Source organism: Vigna umbellata, chromosome 1, assembly GCF_029865625.1.
Source record: "Vigna umbellata cultivar VRB3 chromosome 1, Vumbellata_1.0, whole genome shotgun sequence".
Lineage (NCBI taxonomy): Eukaryota > Viridiplantae > Streptophyta > Magnoliopsida > Fabales > Fabaceae > Vigna > Vigna umbellata.
The window spans coordinates 100535697-100554189 of record NC_142165.1 but is presented as its reverse complement, the minus strand read 5'-3'; the positions used below and the strand labels follow the sequence as shown (position 1 = coordinate 100554189).

The 18493-nt window shown below is 29.7% G+C and overlaps 1 protein-coding gene across 1 annotated transcript; it reads right to left on the bottom strand.

The window, feature by feature from the left end:
• Window positions 1-10382: 10382 nt before the first annotated feature.
• Window positions 10383-14375, bottom strand: LOC124846300 (Major facilitator superfamily protein). The gene is made up of 6 exons (XM_088105162.1): window positions 14221-14375; window positions 14034-14136; window positions 12640-12857; window positions 11950-12494; window positions 11478-11821; window positions 10383-11153 (listed from the first exon to the last, which is right to left on the bottom strand). Exons 1-6 carry the CDS (start codon window positions 14221-14223, stop codon window positions 10630-10632), a joined length of 1737 nt encoding a protein of 578 aa, XP_087961288.1. The 5' UTR covers window positions 14224-14375; the 3' UTR covers window positions 10383-10629.
• Window positions 14376-18493: the final 4118 nt, after the last annotated feature.

Here is an 18493-nt window from a genome sequence, read left to right as displayed (position 1 = left end):
CATAATACACTCTTTCCTGTCATCTTTAATGCTCTGCTGTTTGCTTAATATACCATAATTTATAATAATTAATAAACAATTTACATTTTTTCTAAAATTATAATTTTGATATGTTTTTTTCTTTTTTTTCCATAAAGGTCTGCTACTTACAAAATTGTGTCTAATCTAATTATATTAACTAATACGAATGTTTCCCTTAAACTTTTATTTAAAAGGCAAATTTTAACATTTAAAGGGATTATCATCAGTAAATTACTCCATTATTTAGGTATATTAATATATATCGATTTCAAGTGATATCAAAAAATTATTCCATTATTTATCACCAACTTATCCAAGATAACTCTAGTTTAACTGTGCTTATCATTTTAAAACTAAAATGAGTAAGTTGACTCGAAACAAAAAATTAAACTATTTATTTTATAAAGTTAATTTAAACGTACAAATTTATGAAAACAAGAAATCACAACCATGGGTCTAACTACGTGGATTGAATTTCTTGGTAACGAACTTTGATTCATTCCAAACAACAACTAAAAAAAGACAAACATTATCTTTACTTGGTTCATATGGTCATTCTTAAACTATGATTAGGTGAAGATAGAAATAATAGGGAGATAAAAGTATTTTTTATATTTTATTCTGTTTTTTTTATATATTTTTATATGTATTTTAGAAACTCGCAATTCTAAAATAATATGTGAAGTTTATATGAGTATAAGTTATCACGTATATATATTTTGAAATGGTACAAAACGAATAAATTTTAAATCTATATCCGTGCATATTTTTCGTTTATAATTAGGTACATTACCCTTTCTTCGTCTCATGGGAACACTTTTTCAAATTTAGACCTGGTAAGTTTAATTTTGAAAAAAAAAACTTAATAAGTTTTACGAAATAAAAACATTTATAATTAATTTAAAATAATTTTTTCAAATATTATTTGAAAAATTAAAATAATGGCTTAAAAACAACGGTTTTTTTTATTATTATTACAAAGTGATTGATTTTAAAAAAAGAAATAAAAGTAATTAATTTAAAAAATTTATAATTTGAAAAATAAAAAACATATAAAAGTTTGTTTGATCTTTTTGATTGTTAAAAAGATCAATGATTCTTAATGGGCAAAAAACAAATGAATGATAATGATAGAATCCATTGAATAATGGAACAGTGAATCAGAAAACACCTTGAATGTTTCAATCAGCAGCCAAAGAAGGCACCAAACTTGTTAGAACAAAGCAAGGATTAAAAAAAGTGTAGGCACGCTGCTCACTAATCTTTTCACTGTTTGGCACAAATAAGGTTTCATTTGGTTCAAAAGTCATAAACGCGCTTTTATTCCAAATTCAAGGTTCAACCACTCATCCAATTTGATTCCTCCTCCTCCATGACATATTCAACGTTCATGGTACAATTAGAAATGGGCTTTCAGAAGGACAAACAAAATGTTTAATTTGTGATTATATGCACAAATGTTTTAGTTTTTGTTAGGTTGATTTGATAATTAATTTAATCAAAATGCGATTACCGATTGCGATATAGCTGTATTCATAATTGATTAATAATCTAAATATTTCCCACTAGCTAGCTGTATTTCAAAACTAAAGGGGCGTTTCTTCATCCATCCCACGTTTTTCTTTCTACACCTACAATTTTTACCCTCTTCGTAATAACAAATTGGATAATACGGGAGAACTAACCTGATCAAAACTAAACATGTTCACTAACTCATGTTTTTTGTTACCACATGCAAGACTGCACCATCAAAGTCCTCCTTTTTAGTTGTGCCCTTTAAAAGCGATCAGAGTCAATACATGAAATCATATCTATATTTTTCTTTGTTGCTCACCTCACACCAAACACAACCCCTCATATTCAAGTCTACATAATTCAGCTAGTGTTAATTAGTAGGGGTAAAATGGTCAGCAGAGGAAAGTAGAGAGAATGGAGGTGTGTTGGATGGAATCTATGCTAAATGCGGATGCAATGAAAAATTATGCAAAGATGGATGTGAAGAAGATGAAGATGAAAGTGCAACAGTGTGGATGGGAGAAGGGGATTGGGGACGAAGATAAAGACGGAGGTGCATAAGTGTGATTAGTGCAAGAGTAAAAATGGATTAAAAATTTAAAGGTGGTGTAAAAAGAAAAAGAGGGAAGTGCAGGAAGAAGTAACCCATTATTAGTTATTAATCTTTCAAGTGGGCTCTCTTATCAGGAGTTCAAATGCGTTTCAAATTGGGTGTTTCACTCTACACTTCCAAACTTTTCATCTTACACCCCCAATTTCCTAAAATATCTCTAATTAATGAAGTGGTTGGTTATTTGTTAACTTTATATTTGTTCAGAAATGAAGTGTTGTTGCTTGATTGCATTGTTGGTTGGGGTACATACTTCTTGGTGGTGTGCTGGTTTCATTGGTGGTGGGAGATTGCGGGGAGGTTAACAGTTTATTTTTGTTTTCATCTATTTCACTTGCATGAGAAGCACATCAACATGTAATACAATAGAAAAAAACTTCACATGTGCATACCGGATATGAAAATCCAATTTTACCTTCGGATGTCAATATCCAATGTGTTTTGATATGTTTTGTTATATACAAGTTTAATTATATTAGTTATTTAATTACTTTATTTGTTTATAATTATTTTTAAACTTATGTATTAATTTGTATAAATTTATAATTTAACTAGAAAATATTTAATTGTTAAAAATATAATATTTACAAATTTATTAGATTTAATAAAAATATTTTTGAAGAAATAAAATTCAAAATATATGTATCGGATATGAAAATTCAAGTGAGAGATTATTGGATGTTGATATCCGATGAAATAGCAATTGGATATGTTGATCCGATTTTGTTTTAGTAAAATTTAATTCTAGGTACTCATTTAATTATTTTATTAATTTATAGTTATATTTAAATTTATGTATGAATTTTTATAAATTTATGTATGAATTTTTATAAATTTATAATTTAATTAGATTATTTTTAATAATCAAAAAATAATTTATATAGATATTTTAGATTTAATATAAATATTATAGAAAAGATAAAATTGTAAAAATATATATTAGGTATGAAAATTCGAGAAAGTATTAATCGATCGTTAATATCCAATAATTGAAGTATCCAATACGTAGATCGATTCATTGGTGACACTAACAACGTTAAGAAAAAGAATTTTTTGACCATTTTACTTTTTATTTTTTTAAATATTAAAATATTTTTAATTACAGAATAATTTATATATTTTAGAAAACTTTGGAAATATAGGATGAAGGGGTTAGAGGTGCAAACACCCTTTGAAATTTGATTTGATAATAGACAGTAGCATTTCTCCCAACACCTTTGTCACTGAAGTCCAGTAAGATTATCAAAATTGTTAAGTTGTAGAATTAACTTTTACGATTTTACCATTTTAGACATAAAACAAGTTTTTTTATCAAGCTTTTTTTTTCGGGTAAATTTCATGAGTCAACAAATGAGTTTGAGATTAAATATGGTTTTTCTGTCTTATTACTTTTTAATGACATGTTTAATTGAAGTCCATTTGTTTGATATAATTTCTTATATAGATATGGCATAAATCAACGTAGACTAAAATCACTTATGCTTTATTCACTTGAATAGATTTAAGAGAAAATGTTTTATTCACTTGAATAGATTTAAGAGAAAGTGATTGAATAGATTTGAGGATAAATTTTTCTGTTGTTTATTTAAGAAGATTTAGAGATAAGTGAGAATAAATTTGAAAGTAAATTTTTTTAATTTGTTACATCAATCAAATCCTACATTAATTCTCACAAACTTTATTTTTAAATTCCCTCTCTCCCCAAATCTATTAAGGTGAACAAAGAGTTAAAGAAAGTATCATGACTTCCAATTTATTAAGATAATATTGTTAGTATATATAACTGTATTTAAAGTTTGATGTCATAATTTTACCCATAAAAAAATTGTTTCAAAGTGTTAAAAAATAAAAATATATTTAAAGTATTTTTAGTCTCAATTTTTAAGTTATGTAAACAAATTTATCTAACGGGAATAATATGATTATATTGACAGTGACGTGTGTATAATTGATAAACAATATGATCGTCTTGATTATGATAATATACGTAGTTGATATGCAATTCTTTCTGAGTATTTATTCACTTCTATCCCAATTATTAAACTTTACCATTTCAAGATCTCATGTTGTCGTACATTCGGATAAAGATTCTAAATTAATATATCTAATGGATATCACAATAATTCATATTAATTCAAGTTCTTTAATTTGTTAATAATACACATACGTGTTATAAGATAAAGCATATAGTGTATAGATGCAAAGTGTTCAATTGAATTGGGATATCCCTTTGTAAGATGGTACACATCCCTCAAGAGCCTATACTGTGAAAAATTAAAGATTTAATAAGATAAAAATATGACTCCTTGAAATTAAGTAATTTCAATCCAATATTATATATATTTTTAAAGTAGTACATATTTATAAGAGAAAACAGTCTCAATTACTTATCTACAAAGATATCAATGGTAGGGTTGAAAGTTAATTTTAATAAATGTTATTAAAACAGTTATATCAAGATTTTCTTTTGGCAATGGAATAATATATTATAATTTAGGGATAGGAAGCGATAGTCGAATAGGTTGTATTTGTAGAAAGGAGGTTTGTCTCCCTAGGATGGAGAGATGCGAAAGAAATGGCTGAAAATGAATGTGCATCCAATAATGGAAATGTGGATTAAGACTTAAGACTAGTAAAAAACTTGAGACCATCCCATGTTTAAGAATGTTTTAAATTCTGAGGTTAAGAATGTTTTAAATTCTAACCCCTAAAAATATGCTCTTTTTCAATTCAACTTTTGAGTAATTAATACACAACTCCATTCCTTTGGAATCCGCAAATGTCAAATCCTATATTTTAGACTTTAAATATTCAAACTGTAGAACATTAACATTCCTCTCATCCTTGAAATAGATTAAAGTTGACAAAGGAAAAGCCAATCATAATATTGTGAAATGCATATCCGTTTCTCTGTTGACATGATCGAAAAGGAAAAAAAGATTCCAGATAAAACATACCAGATAAGGTTTACGTTAATAATCAATGATTTATAAACAACCTCTGTTTAGAATATTTCTATTAATGAATAGATTGGTATATTCTCAAAAACTTGCTTCTGGCTAACCACTTAATATTATTATATTATTATGGAAACAAAATTCAACAATATACTGTCATTCAAAACAATATCTTCGCGTCATGAAATTGAGGTTTATCGACAAAAAGTGTTTTAAATAGATCAAATATTAGTTTTAAATAAATTACTTTCAGTCATTGATATACATTTGACGATTTTGTAATATTGAATAAAAATATGTAGTTTGATTTAGTGTGATATTCTCTTGAATGACAATGCATTGTATGACTAATATATGTTATATATATATATATATATATATATATATATATATATATATATATATATATATATATATATATATATATATATATATATATATATATATAATATATATTGTTAAAAATTGAACTACAATGTATTAAATAAGAATAAAAAAATTGAGCAACATATATGAAAAAAAATTATAAATACTTTATTTTATTTTATCTTTTATTAAAGGTAGTATCATAATCTTATATACAGTTGGCTCATATCATTGATGGTGTAAATATTTTTAATTTATTTATTTTTTAAAAAATTCTCATTAATAATATTAGAATTATGTTAATATTCAATAATATTATCCATAAATATCATAAATATAATAGTTTGTGTTGGTTCGATTTTCTTCTTGAGATATATAAATTCATAATGAATCTTATGTATTTTTATGATTTTGATTGTTTTAAGTGAGGTAAAAATGTTGTTGTGAGCATGTACGAGGATGATGGTGTTTGAGGAATTTCAAAAATTCTTTGTGAAAGTAACTTTAATGTATGTATTGACGTGTGAGATTTAGTAAGGTGGTATCCTGATACTCTAATAACCATTTACACTCAAATAGAGTAGGATTTGTTATGTTGTGAGAGTTGTGGGAGATCCTAGTCAATGAACCTGTTTGGTCCCAAGCGTGAAGGGGGATTAACCTTATGTGTGATAGGGTAATAACCCCTTTGGCTGTGTGGCTCTACAGAACATAAAGATCACCACAAGTGCATGTCTCAAATGAGTAAAATCTCAAAAATATGTATGTGAATAGTTAAGTTTAATATCAATTGTTTGTGTGCATATATATGATTCATTGTATTTTAACCATGATTAGTTTGTATTTGATATGATTTAATTATTTTAACATAACTCTTTTGTATACTAGCTTACTATGTTGTACATTTTGTGTTTCTTGTATTTTGTTTGTCTCTTTTGCAATGATCACTTTATGGTGTAAACAAATGATAAATTAGGTGATAATGTGTCTATGGTGAAAATACAGATACCACACAGTAATTTCTTAGGCTCTAAGTAGTTATTATGTAAAAATGTTTATTTTTCTTAAAAAACTCATGTCATCTATAATTTGATATGTATATGTATATTATTATGGTTATTATTTTAGATAACTCTATTAATATTCTATATGTTTTTAACTATTTGTTTTGCTTTATTCATTTTATAATGCTTTATTTACTTATTTTATATTATTAAATGAGATGTTAGAAAAGAAGGAAAGTAATAAATAATTCTTACAAAAAAGTTATTATACAAAGATAAAAAATATTATGCCTATAAAATAATTGCTAAATTTTAAATTTTCTTATACTTTCTATAGTTTTTTAATATTATAGTTGTCCTTTTTCTTAAAAAAGAATTATAACATTTTCTCTTTCAGTTAATGGTGTGGAATATTTGGAATTTAATTATTATGACTTTGGAAGATAGAAATGAAGCAACACCACAAATGAGAAATCTATAGAAGAGCCGACCATGAACTTGGGAAACAGTGGTGGGTCAATGGGGTTTGTAACATCCCAATATCTCACGCTGGATAATTCATAATTTATATATTGTAACATTACATTTACGGTAATATCCCGTAATCTTACACTTATAAATTCATAGTTAATATATGTCTACACATGTTTTAAACTCAGATTTCAACTATAAACTCATAAATATAATTCGAATTCTTCTAGCTTATTCTTCTGTCTCTCTCTTCATTGGCATTGGATCAGACGACATTCCTTCATCTGCTCCCGTATAACGAATTATACGATCATCGCACATACCCAAACAAAACAAACACAAACAAGTAGGGTGAGCTAACATGCAACAAATCATTTATAAAACATGTATAATTACCTTGATATAAACATCATATAATAATTATGTTCGACACCCTCATACCACAATTCCTATTAGACACTCGTCTCACAATACCCAATAGACACCACAATACCCAATAGACACTCATCCGGATGATACGTTGATGAGCGGTCACGGGAGGTTATGCACTTGTAATGACTTCTACTTCTTTTTACAAATACACTTTCAAAATACTTCATACCATTCACAAGGTTAATCCCCTCACTATGTCCAAAACCGGCACATAGACCAGGACCTCCTGCTCCTCTCACCACATAATTCATCCCTCTCTACTTGAGACTAGATGATTATTAGAGTATCAGGATAACCTCCAACTACGGGACCCTCAACATCAACATATACACAAATACCATAATATTACTGAATCTCTCCACGAGACTCATGCCATACTCATTTTCCTCAACTCACATTATACCCCTACAAAATCTCCCCATAATACTCATAACATGTTCAGATGCATAAATTCAAATGCAATATAATAAAATACAATCATCGCATAAATCACACAAACTCAATATATTGCATAATAATTTAACAGTACTCAATCTGTTCAATAGGATTTAAGTTAAAAACTTGTCGAGTAAACTTCCAGGAAAGAGAGGTGCGTCACAATGGACAACTTAAGTACCAAGTCTTTCGTTAGCCAAAGTGTTCCTCAACTAGTTTTTAACAAATTTCTTATTTACAGATTCAGAACAACAACATATAATATTAACACTGAATTTCAATATAGATTAACATACAGTAAGCATTAACAGTATTCACACAGCGGAATTTCAATATATGAATAGTAATAAAACAATACTAAATCATAATATAAAAGCATAGAACTATTAAATCATAATATAAAAACATAGAAAGGTTAGCTCCCTACCTCTATTCCAGACTTCTCTCGCTCTGAATTTATTTCTCCGAAACCCTTCAGAACCTCTACTCTTCTTGCAACTAAAAATTTCTCCCTAACTCTTTTTTTTTTTTCTCCTCAAGCTCTCACTTGATTCCTCTTCTCTTGGTGCAGAATAACCTTCCCTCCCATGGCTATTTATAGTAAAAAAAATTTACTATTCATTAATATTTTAATATTATTTATTATTTTAATATTATTTAAAAATAATATTTCAATCATTTTCTCACCAAATCTGATCCTAATTTCTACCTACTACTTTCTTCCATGCTAAGGAATCCAAATGCTGAAAATTTATTTTTACTATTCACTTTTTACTATTTACTATTTACTTTTTACTATTCAATTTTAAAAAAATTTACTAAATAAGTTACCAAAAATTTGAACCTCTCCTTCTAAAATTACTATAATTTTATATCCAAAATTTACATTTTTCTATCCATTAAAATTATTATTACTAATAAAATACTAAAATTTACTACTATAAATATATATATATATATATATATATATAGATTTTTTTTTATGGGTCTTACAGGGTTCATATCACACTCTCTAGTAAAAAGAAATCAAGGGACAACCACATCGCAATTCACCTAATTTTTTTAATTATTTTTTTGTTTTTGTGTAATTAATTTCGTGTTTAATACAATTGAATATTCAAATTTATTACTAATAATATATTAATCTTTTATAATTGAAAATTGATTGCATTGATAAATTTATAGCTTTAAGCTGTAGTATCATCATTTATGAACGAGTTATGCTTGTTTACATTTATATACTTCCATTTATAAATTTTGATTTGTTTTTGTTTTAATTTTTTAAAGTATAATATTTTCTTATTTACTTAGAGTAAAACAATAAATTTCAATCCTTGCAAGGCCTTATGTTTATTAAAAATAAATTTTAAATAAAAAAAATAAAAAAAAAAATTATAAATAGGTGTTTTATAAGAATCCATTCTTACCAAATTTTGATTTTTGTCATCTCACTTCATTTTAGATAATAACGTATATTTTGTTATATTGTTAGAGCATAATTACATGGAGTTATAAGGTAATAACCCATTCTAGCTAATATTATTACATGAAACTATGATAACATAATCATTCAAACATTATTGAAACAATATATCTTATGATTCTAACTTATATTATGCGAATAATAAATATGAACAAAAATATTAATGAGTATCGATAACTTAACATCATTCATTTTGAACATAATGTCAATGACATAACATGAACCATTGAACTCTTCCACCTAAATAATCTAACTCAATGACATAACTGATTAAAAATAGAGTTGTCAAATGACACATCTACTTTTAAAAGAGTACTTAAAAGCTACGTTCATGATAATAATACTACAGATACAAAGTCTCTAGTTGCATAGTTAAAAAAAATGAGATTTAAGTATTATTTCTACAAAATTAGTTTTTGTATATAAATTATTTTTCGAACAAAAGATGATTAAAATGTCTAAGAAAAATATGTGAAAGAAATATTAATAAAAGAAAAATCCTTAACTAATAAGTGTGAAACCGACGACACTATCCTCATTTACGAAATACTCTAACCATGGTTCTGAACATGTTAAGAAGTGAACTTTAAAGTCCAACTATCAACCCCACAAAATTGGTTTGTAAGGTGAGGTTTGCACCCACTTATATATTATAATTTGGTCTTATCTCTAGTCGACGTAAGACTTCCAACGTTTATAGGAACTTGTTTCAATTTCTATTTATATATATATTTTTTAAAACTGATTTTATCAAGCAGTGTGGGTAGTAAAACCTCTTTCCCATGAGCAATTGTATATGATAATATATATAATTAAGAGTAGTGATATGTTTACACTACCGAATAAAATATATATATATACATCTAACAATTCAAAATAATAATATTTAATTATATTTATTTTATTTTTTAACCTTAAATTCTACGTATTATTAGTTGTCAAGTGAGAGTATATTTTTCAGGGGTGACAAAACATTATTTTTCTATAATTAATTATTAAATTACGTAGACATCTCTCTCACACACACAGATGCGAGGAAATTTGTTTCACATCCTTAATTTCAATTAAATTATATATAGCCAAAAAAGGACAACCAATAATATTACTATTGACAACCAAGCCATAAAATGTGTAACAAGGAGTTGAAAGAGCAGAAACTATGTTACGTGCTTATACATACTTAGAACCCAACACAAACATTATTATTTGTATAGTGTGACGATGAAAAACCCAAAATCCCCATTCTTCGGATGCATGCATATAACAGGGTATCTACAATTCCACAAAACCATGATAACAACAATGCCTATAATACGAAATCCTAAACGCTAGTCTTCAGCACTTTTCCTCAGCATTAATTGCTCCCATTTGCATACCTGCTTGTTTAGGTTTCTTAGGCTTGAACCAAACTGCACAAACTGCAAATGCTACAAAATTAATGAAACTGAGTATAGTGAGCAGTCCATAGAACAAGTCAAGCCTGCCCTCGTTTATGTTGTCTGCAAGCCACCCCTGACCATCTCTTGTCCCAGTAACTTTCTTCACAACTGACACAAGGAAACTGCTCACGAAGAAACCGAGAGATAAAGTTGTGAGAAAGAGACCCGTGCTCATGGTTTTCATTCCTTTGGGAGACCGTGTTATGAAGAAATCAAGCTGGCCCGTGTATATGAATGCTTCACCAGAACCCACCAAGAAGAACTGTGGGATCAGAACGAAAACGCTTATAGGAAGTGTTGCATGGTTCCCACCTACACTTTTTGCCACTGATAACCGTTTCCTCTCGCACACAGAAGCAACCGCCATTCCAAAAACGGAAAATACGAGTCCAATCGCAATCCTTTGTAGGTCGGTGAAACCTGGGACAAATGGAAGAAAACAATATTTTCAGTTGTTTCAAGTTTGCTATTCAGTTGACTTTATACTATATACGCATTTAATTTTGTGAAACATGGAAACCAACGTGCATGTTATGTGTACATGGGCTTCACATGCACCTTTCTGCTAGTGCAATTTATATAACATGACAACAGAATTCCATATTATGTTATAATACCATCATTATTTTATAATTTCAATAATTAAGGAATCTGGGGAGAAGGTTTACTTAGGGCATGGCCTTGGATTTAATGTAGTACTTTTTAAGTAACTGAATCTAATAATGTGTATCCCGTCTTGTATACCTGGTTTGCCTCTCCACTTTTTCCAAAGGGGCATGATGATTCGGTCATAAACAGCTAGAGTGATTAGTATTGCAGCCACAAAAAACACTGTGAGAGAGCCCGCAGGGATTTGGAAACTCCCCATATTTCTTTCCATGGTGGAGGCTTGCTCAACTGAAAAGGTTATCATCTGTGCGTAAGTGGTCCAAAATATGATGGTTGTTGCCCACACTGGCAAAAGTCTCACCATCATTTTCACCTCCTCTACCCTTGTTAGCGAGCATAATTTCCATGGGTTTGGTGCAGAACCAGATGCATTTGTCTCAAAGTCACCTTCTGTCACAATGGCTGCTTTCTCCAAGAAACTACATAATTAAAAACATCAAAGAAAGAAGAGCATAAGGAAATTATTTAGACCTCACAAGTTAATTAAAGGCCTATAAAGAATTGGCTAGCTCCCACAAGGGTAGGCAAAGATACTAAGCTTAATTACCGGAACTGGTCGGTGTGCTCTATTCTTGAGGCTTCAGGAGTGTCTTCATACAAAGAACCAACATCGTATGGGAGTTGCATCTTCCTTTTCTTTATTGATGCAACAATAACTTGGAAAATGTGGACAATGGGGCTTCCCAAACTCTCTTTGTATCTGTATCTTTTAGTTCCTGACATGAAAACCATAAGGGCTACGACCATAGAAACAGAACATATTCCATACGCCACACTACGACTCACTTCATCTTGCAAGTAGACGAGTACTGTGACGGCTGCCAGAGTTCCAAAACTAATGAAGAAGAAAAACCTGTTGAAGAAATATGCCATTTGGGATTTCTCCTTCTCATCTTTCTCGTCAAATTGGTCAGAGCCAAATCCTGAAACACTAGATTTTAGGCCACCAGTTCCTAGTGCTATAAGGTACAGTGACAAGTATAAGATTCCCATTTGGAATCCGTTGGCTTGTTTGCAACTGTCACTGTTAGCATGACAAGATGGTGGACGTAGCTGTGGCAATTTTGTTGAGATTGCTAACGTAGCTGTTCCCTGAAATAACCATTCCCTCAAAGTTAAACTAGGGAGAACATATACATAAAGCCAAAGCTTTCCACTTCGTATAAATGAGTGTACATGTATCATTAATATTTGACTTTTATGACAGACATAGTCACTAGTAATTAATGTAACTAACCAGTGTCTGTATCGAAGCGAAGATTCCAATTGTCTTGTATCTGCCAAGGAAGGAATCTGCCAGAAAACCTCCCAGCAAACACAAGAGAAATGATGTCCCCATGAAGTCAGTCACAGTATTGGCTGCAGTTGAGCTTGGCAGATGCATGACTGAGATCATGTAAGTTACCAAGTTCACTGCAATTCCCATGGTGGAGAGCCTCTCCACGATTTCAATCCCTGAAAGAATATTTAGAATTAACTTCTACTGCTGTAACTTAATCATTTATTATGTGGAAGTTATTATTGGCTTAATCTGAAAAGGGTCTGAAAAAGGTTGCAGAGAAGCAAGCGTTTAAAGCATATGTCATAAAATAAGTAAAATAGTTGTGTTCGTAAGTAGAGGCTGTAACTGAAAAGTGACACCTAATCTATTGTGAAAGCCGAAACTGAATGAATAAAGTATGGTCAACTTTTAGAAAGTAGAGTGAAAAGGAGGAATATTGATGGATTCATTCCCATCATAAAGATGGTATAAAATAATATGTTTTTTTTCCTCAGAGGCCAAACAGAAGGTGACATATATATATATATATATAAATATAATTCTCAATCACAGCTATGCAAGGCTTTATTCCAATTGGTTTGTCTCCTTCCCCATATGCAATCATTACCCCTAAAAGCATGAGATATAAAAATTCGAGGATTACTGAAGGTTAATCTGTAAAACCATTTATGCTATGGTAACACCATAAAACTTTAGGAGCCTTATCTCCTTCAAGTCACTGTTGCTACGAGGAAGCGTGTTGGAATTGGAAACAATATCACCCATTCAAAAGACTTTACTTATAATGTCTTAATCTTTTAGGGGAAATGTTTTGTGAATATTAAAACCGGATAACAAAATATCTACATAACTTTTTGGGACGTATATTTGAAATTTGTATATGCTGAAAGATTTCTGTAAATAAGAATCTTTTTGTTGAATAAACGTGAAAGAACAGTGGGTCAGACATAAAGACAAGGAAAATGCTTAGAGTATAATCCCATTTTTGTTGGGAGGGTGGAGAGAAAATAAATTAAAAACAGAGAAAGTGATGGATGTAACAAATGAAAATGATGTGTAATGAAACGAAGAAAAAAAAAAGCGAAGATAATATTTTAAATATTTAAATCCTGTCAAGTTAAAACTAATTATAAATTATGTTAAATAAACTTTTCAATGTATACCCGATTGATGAATCACCCTATTAACTTATATGCTAATTTGCAACTTGTGACGAAAGGATAAAAATAAAACAAAACAAAACTTTGAAAACATGAGCATAATCATCACATATTCCAAAAATTGAGTTCCATAATTATCACCTACATGATATGAAGAGGAGTGGTGGAGATAAGGCTATCTCTACAAACCTAAAATAAGAGCTGCAGGAATCCAACCCCCAGTTTTGGATCTATCTGCAGGGAAGCCTTTATAATCCACAGCTCCAGCAACAATCAAACTCATTTTTTCCTCCTGAAATAAAATCAAAATATTTTTAAAAAAACATATATAGCATTTCAAGTTACACGCAGGCAACAGATCTCAAAGACCACTGACCATTTTTTCTGAAGCTTATAGGAAGAAACTAGAAAAGACTTAAAGTGGTAGTAGAAGGGTGGGAAGCTTTGCTCTTCTAAACCTGAACTCAACTCACAAGTAGGTTTGTGGTGAGAGGTTCCCCATTTATAGGCAAGGTGGACTCGGCAAATACCAATGAGAATCTAAAAGCGACGTTCGTCCACTATTCATTTGAGACAGATCATTGCTTGGTTTTTTTCATAAAGTTAAGAAGGATTAGGTTTGAGGCAATTAGTGGAAGGTTTAAGGCTAGCTACACCGAAATTATTTTCTGATAAGATATTTATTAAGAATGTTATGAGGTAAATATGAAGGTAACAATGTTGATTGACCAGGAAGAATTGGGGGAACAACATGTGGAATCTAGAACATGCAACCATATAATAATATTTCAATATCTTTTTTTTTTTATGGTACAATACATTGATTTGAGTTTATGAAGGCTGTGAGCCACTCCACCTTGGCCAACTCTTTGAAGTGGTTTTGGTACCCCACATTTGAAAAGGATCTTTCTCTGTCTTTGGTTTTTGTGTGTAGGAAGATATGGACAGAATATGCAGATGGCCGCAAGATGTCAAGGGCTCTTGTTTTGAATTGAATATAAAAGCTTATGATGAATTTATGTGTTTAATTAGCATTAATCATTGTGACTTTAACTATAAACAGCAGATCTTACCAACCGTCAATTTTTCTACAGGAAAAGGAGGTGATATCTGGACGCACATTACTACTATGAATGATAAACGTTTGTGGAATTAATGCTGGGAGAATGAAGTTGTAAATTGACAAGCATATTCACTGTCTCAAGTTCTTTTTCTCCTGCACCCCACCAACTCCTTCTTTTGTTTTAACATTTCAGGGTTAGGACTTGTGAAGTTGCAGTGTTTTATTTGGAAAAAATTCTGAAATGCCTGGATTAATTTCAGATCTCTATATATAGTAATTTATCCCTTTGAACAGTGACGGATCTCAGATCTGAGTAGTGAGAATAATGCATCTTTTAAAAAATAATCATTAACTATCATGATAAACATTAAAATTCACATAAAATGCAAAACAAAAATAAAATCCTATACATCTACGTGTACAGTTTTTCTTAAGAGTCAAATAAGGAATCTTTTAAGTAAATTCTTAAATTATTTTGAATTCACAGACTCATTCTATTAGTTATGACTCATTAATACTAAATTTATCCAGTACCCATTAAAATAAAGCAACAAAAAAAAAATCAAAACTGTTGGTTGATCATAATAAGGGATAATATAAATAAAATACTCATAACTAAAAATTAATTCCATTTGAAAAAAAGAGTATAATATTTTTTTATATAAATATGTTGATAACTCATTGATCAAATCTACCTAAAATAATTTTTCTTAAAAGATCCCAACATTTTATTTCAAACGGGTGTATTTGCTTACCCTCTGATATATGGGTGGTGATATACAAACCACTCGTTTTACCAAACACTCTTGTGTAATTTTATTTATTATTTATTATTTTTAAGTTTTTTTTACCAAAAGAATAATAAAATATGGGTGTCAACCTTTTTACGAGTATATATACATCCTTCTCGACCTCGTAAATAATTGGATTATCCCCAGTTCACATACTAAACCTATAGTAAAAATAGATTTTATCAATGAAATATAATTTTAACATGTTTAATTTCATTATTTTTATATTTTAATGGATAATTTTGTCAAGCACTTATAATTTAGTATTTAATTAAGTTAAATTAATGGTTTCTAACTACCATCCAACTTTCAATTATTTTTTCAACATGTTTTTTTAAACATAATCTATGAGACTTTCTGTGTCCCTTTAGAAAATGAAATATCGAACTAAATCTAGAAAGAAAAAAATAATAAGATAGGAAAAAGATAGACTTGTATAATATATTTTTTATTTTTAAAATGTTTTCTCACATTAAATACCGTAGGACTTGATACGTGATAGGTGAGTTAATTAATATCACTCTAAATAAACTTTAATGATCGTAAAGTGTTTTGAATTTAAATTGACGTTATTGTTAAAAAAAGATATATAATTTTTCACGGTGAAAGATACGCATAAAAGAATATATGAAAGTTGAAAGAAGTGAGATTTAGGTTCACTCCAAATATTTAGGCTTTGCAGAAAGCATTGTTTATGGATATTTGAAAATAAAAGAAACGTGATGTTTTTTTATGTTCACTTTAGATGAAATGCGAAGAAGAAAAGGTGCGGATTTGAAAGATTTATAAATTTTTTATCATCCGAGTGCAAAGATTTGGAGGAATTGACTATATAATGTCTTATTTATTCTTTGTCTATTATATAATTCCAGCTTGAGTCCTAAAACTTACATACATAATCAATTCTAATTATGACATAACTAATTCCTTCGCGTGGTGAAAGTTGCATGGTAGGTGGTGAAAGTTGCATGGTAGATGATGTTGATGGTCATATGAAGATGATAGTTGAAGATGAAGACGAGTTTGAAGCTAAAGAAGATGAAGAACTGTGGTTGAAATGAAATATTTTGGAGGTGTATTCGATTTCCTTCCACCCTATTCGGTTCCACGGGTGGGAAGAATTTAGATGGAACTTGTATTTGGTTCCCACTTATTCTTATTCGGTTCCCAAGCACCGTATTTGGTTCCATGTGCATTTGGTTTGACGTTTGACGGTGTATTCAGTTCCAGCGTGATGGTATTGGGTTTCCTTGTAGCATTTTGTTCAATTTCCATCAATTAAACCATTTTTTTATCTGTCACATCAATAAAATCTTAAACTAACTTTTACAAATTTTATTTCCAAATTCATTTCCACTCACCTCCAAATTCACTAAAATAAACAACATCCACCCTAGTTGCGCTGGACTACACCTTGGGTACATCAAAACAATTCATATTCATTATCATGACCAGCCCTTGTTTTCTGCTAAACACAGTGTTCTCATAAAACTGTTACACGTGTTCATTCATGTATTTGGTCTAAATTATCTTTGCCAACAAAAATGAGTTCTGATAGAAATATTTAGAGGAAATGAGTTTTGCCGTCAGTTGTTATGTTGTCTTACCCACCCATGATGAATATGTTGCTTTGGTTAATGAACTTTAACTCTTCTAACAACCACTTTGTTTGCTTGGTGCCACGGGGGTTGGAAAATTATCATTTGATTATCATCTGATTTTCTCTGTCTCAATCATAATACTGGGGATTGAGGAAGAGAGAGAATTTATTATTTTCTATAATACGCAAAGCCGTGTAGCTTGGTGTATTCAAATACACAATGAGTTAAACAATTTCAAAATGAGTGTTGACTCAAATAATTGATAACTGGGTGGGTCCTCAAAGTTGACAAAGAAAGAATCATTCCTATCTCTAAAACCGTTGCATGCGGAACATCGACCTTAGCTAAAGAATGAACATCACCCATAGCCATTTCCCATACTACACAAAATCCATGTGACCGATGTTTCACTCACGTGCAAGCCACTGCCACACGTACCAACAGGCACCACCAAGATAATTCTGCTGTTGCCGTCCAACCATTACACCAACATGCAACATGGAAAAATCGCAATCCACTGTATCATTTCCAGAGTGGCCAATCAAACACGCAATCTCTTCGTGGATCTACCACTAAAAGAACTTCTAAACGATGTGGGATCACCAAAAATGCAAGACTTTTAACAACTAACAACTCTTTAAATTGTTTTTACTGAAGCCTGAGAGATTAGGTTTAAATTCTTCTTATATATACAAGACCTGGCTAATGTTTATAAATTTTGTTTTTCTCATATATTATTTACTACTTTTATTTTTATTTATTGATATGTTTGAATTTTTCACAACAGTGTCTATTTAAAGAGTAGATTGAAAGCCTAATATTTAGAATAATGAACAACATAAAAGGAACTCATTAGTTTATCATCTTTTAATATTTTGAATTAAAATAGTATTATTCTTTCTTATACAAAGTTTATTTATCACTCATTAATTTAGGTATTCTTTCTATCAATCTTGTTCATTACTTTTATCACGCAATCCCAACCACTTCATAGCATATCCATGTCCATTTTCATATCATGGCATATCATGATTCACGATTTGCATATCCCAGTATGGAATTTTTTATTTTTTATTCTCTTACTAACGACTTTATTTTCATTTTTGTTTTTTTTTTTAATTTTGTTTCCTATTATGTGGGTTCTCCGTCTTTTGTAAGACTCTCTTCTCTTGGCGCCACTTCCAGTATGTTCTT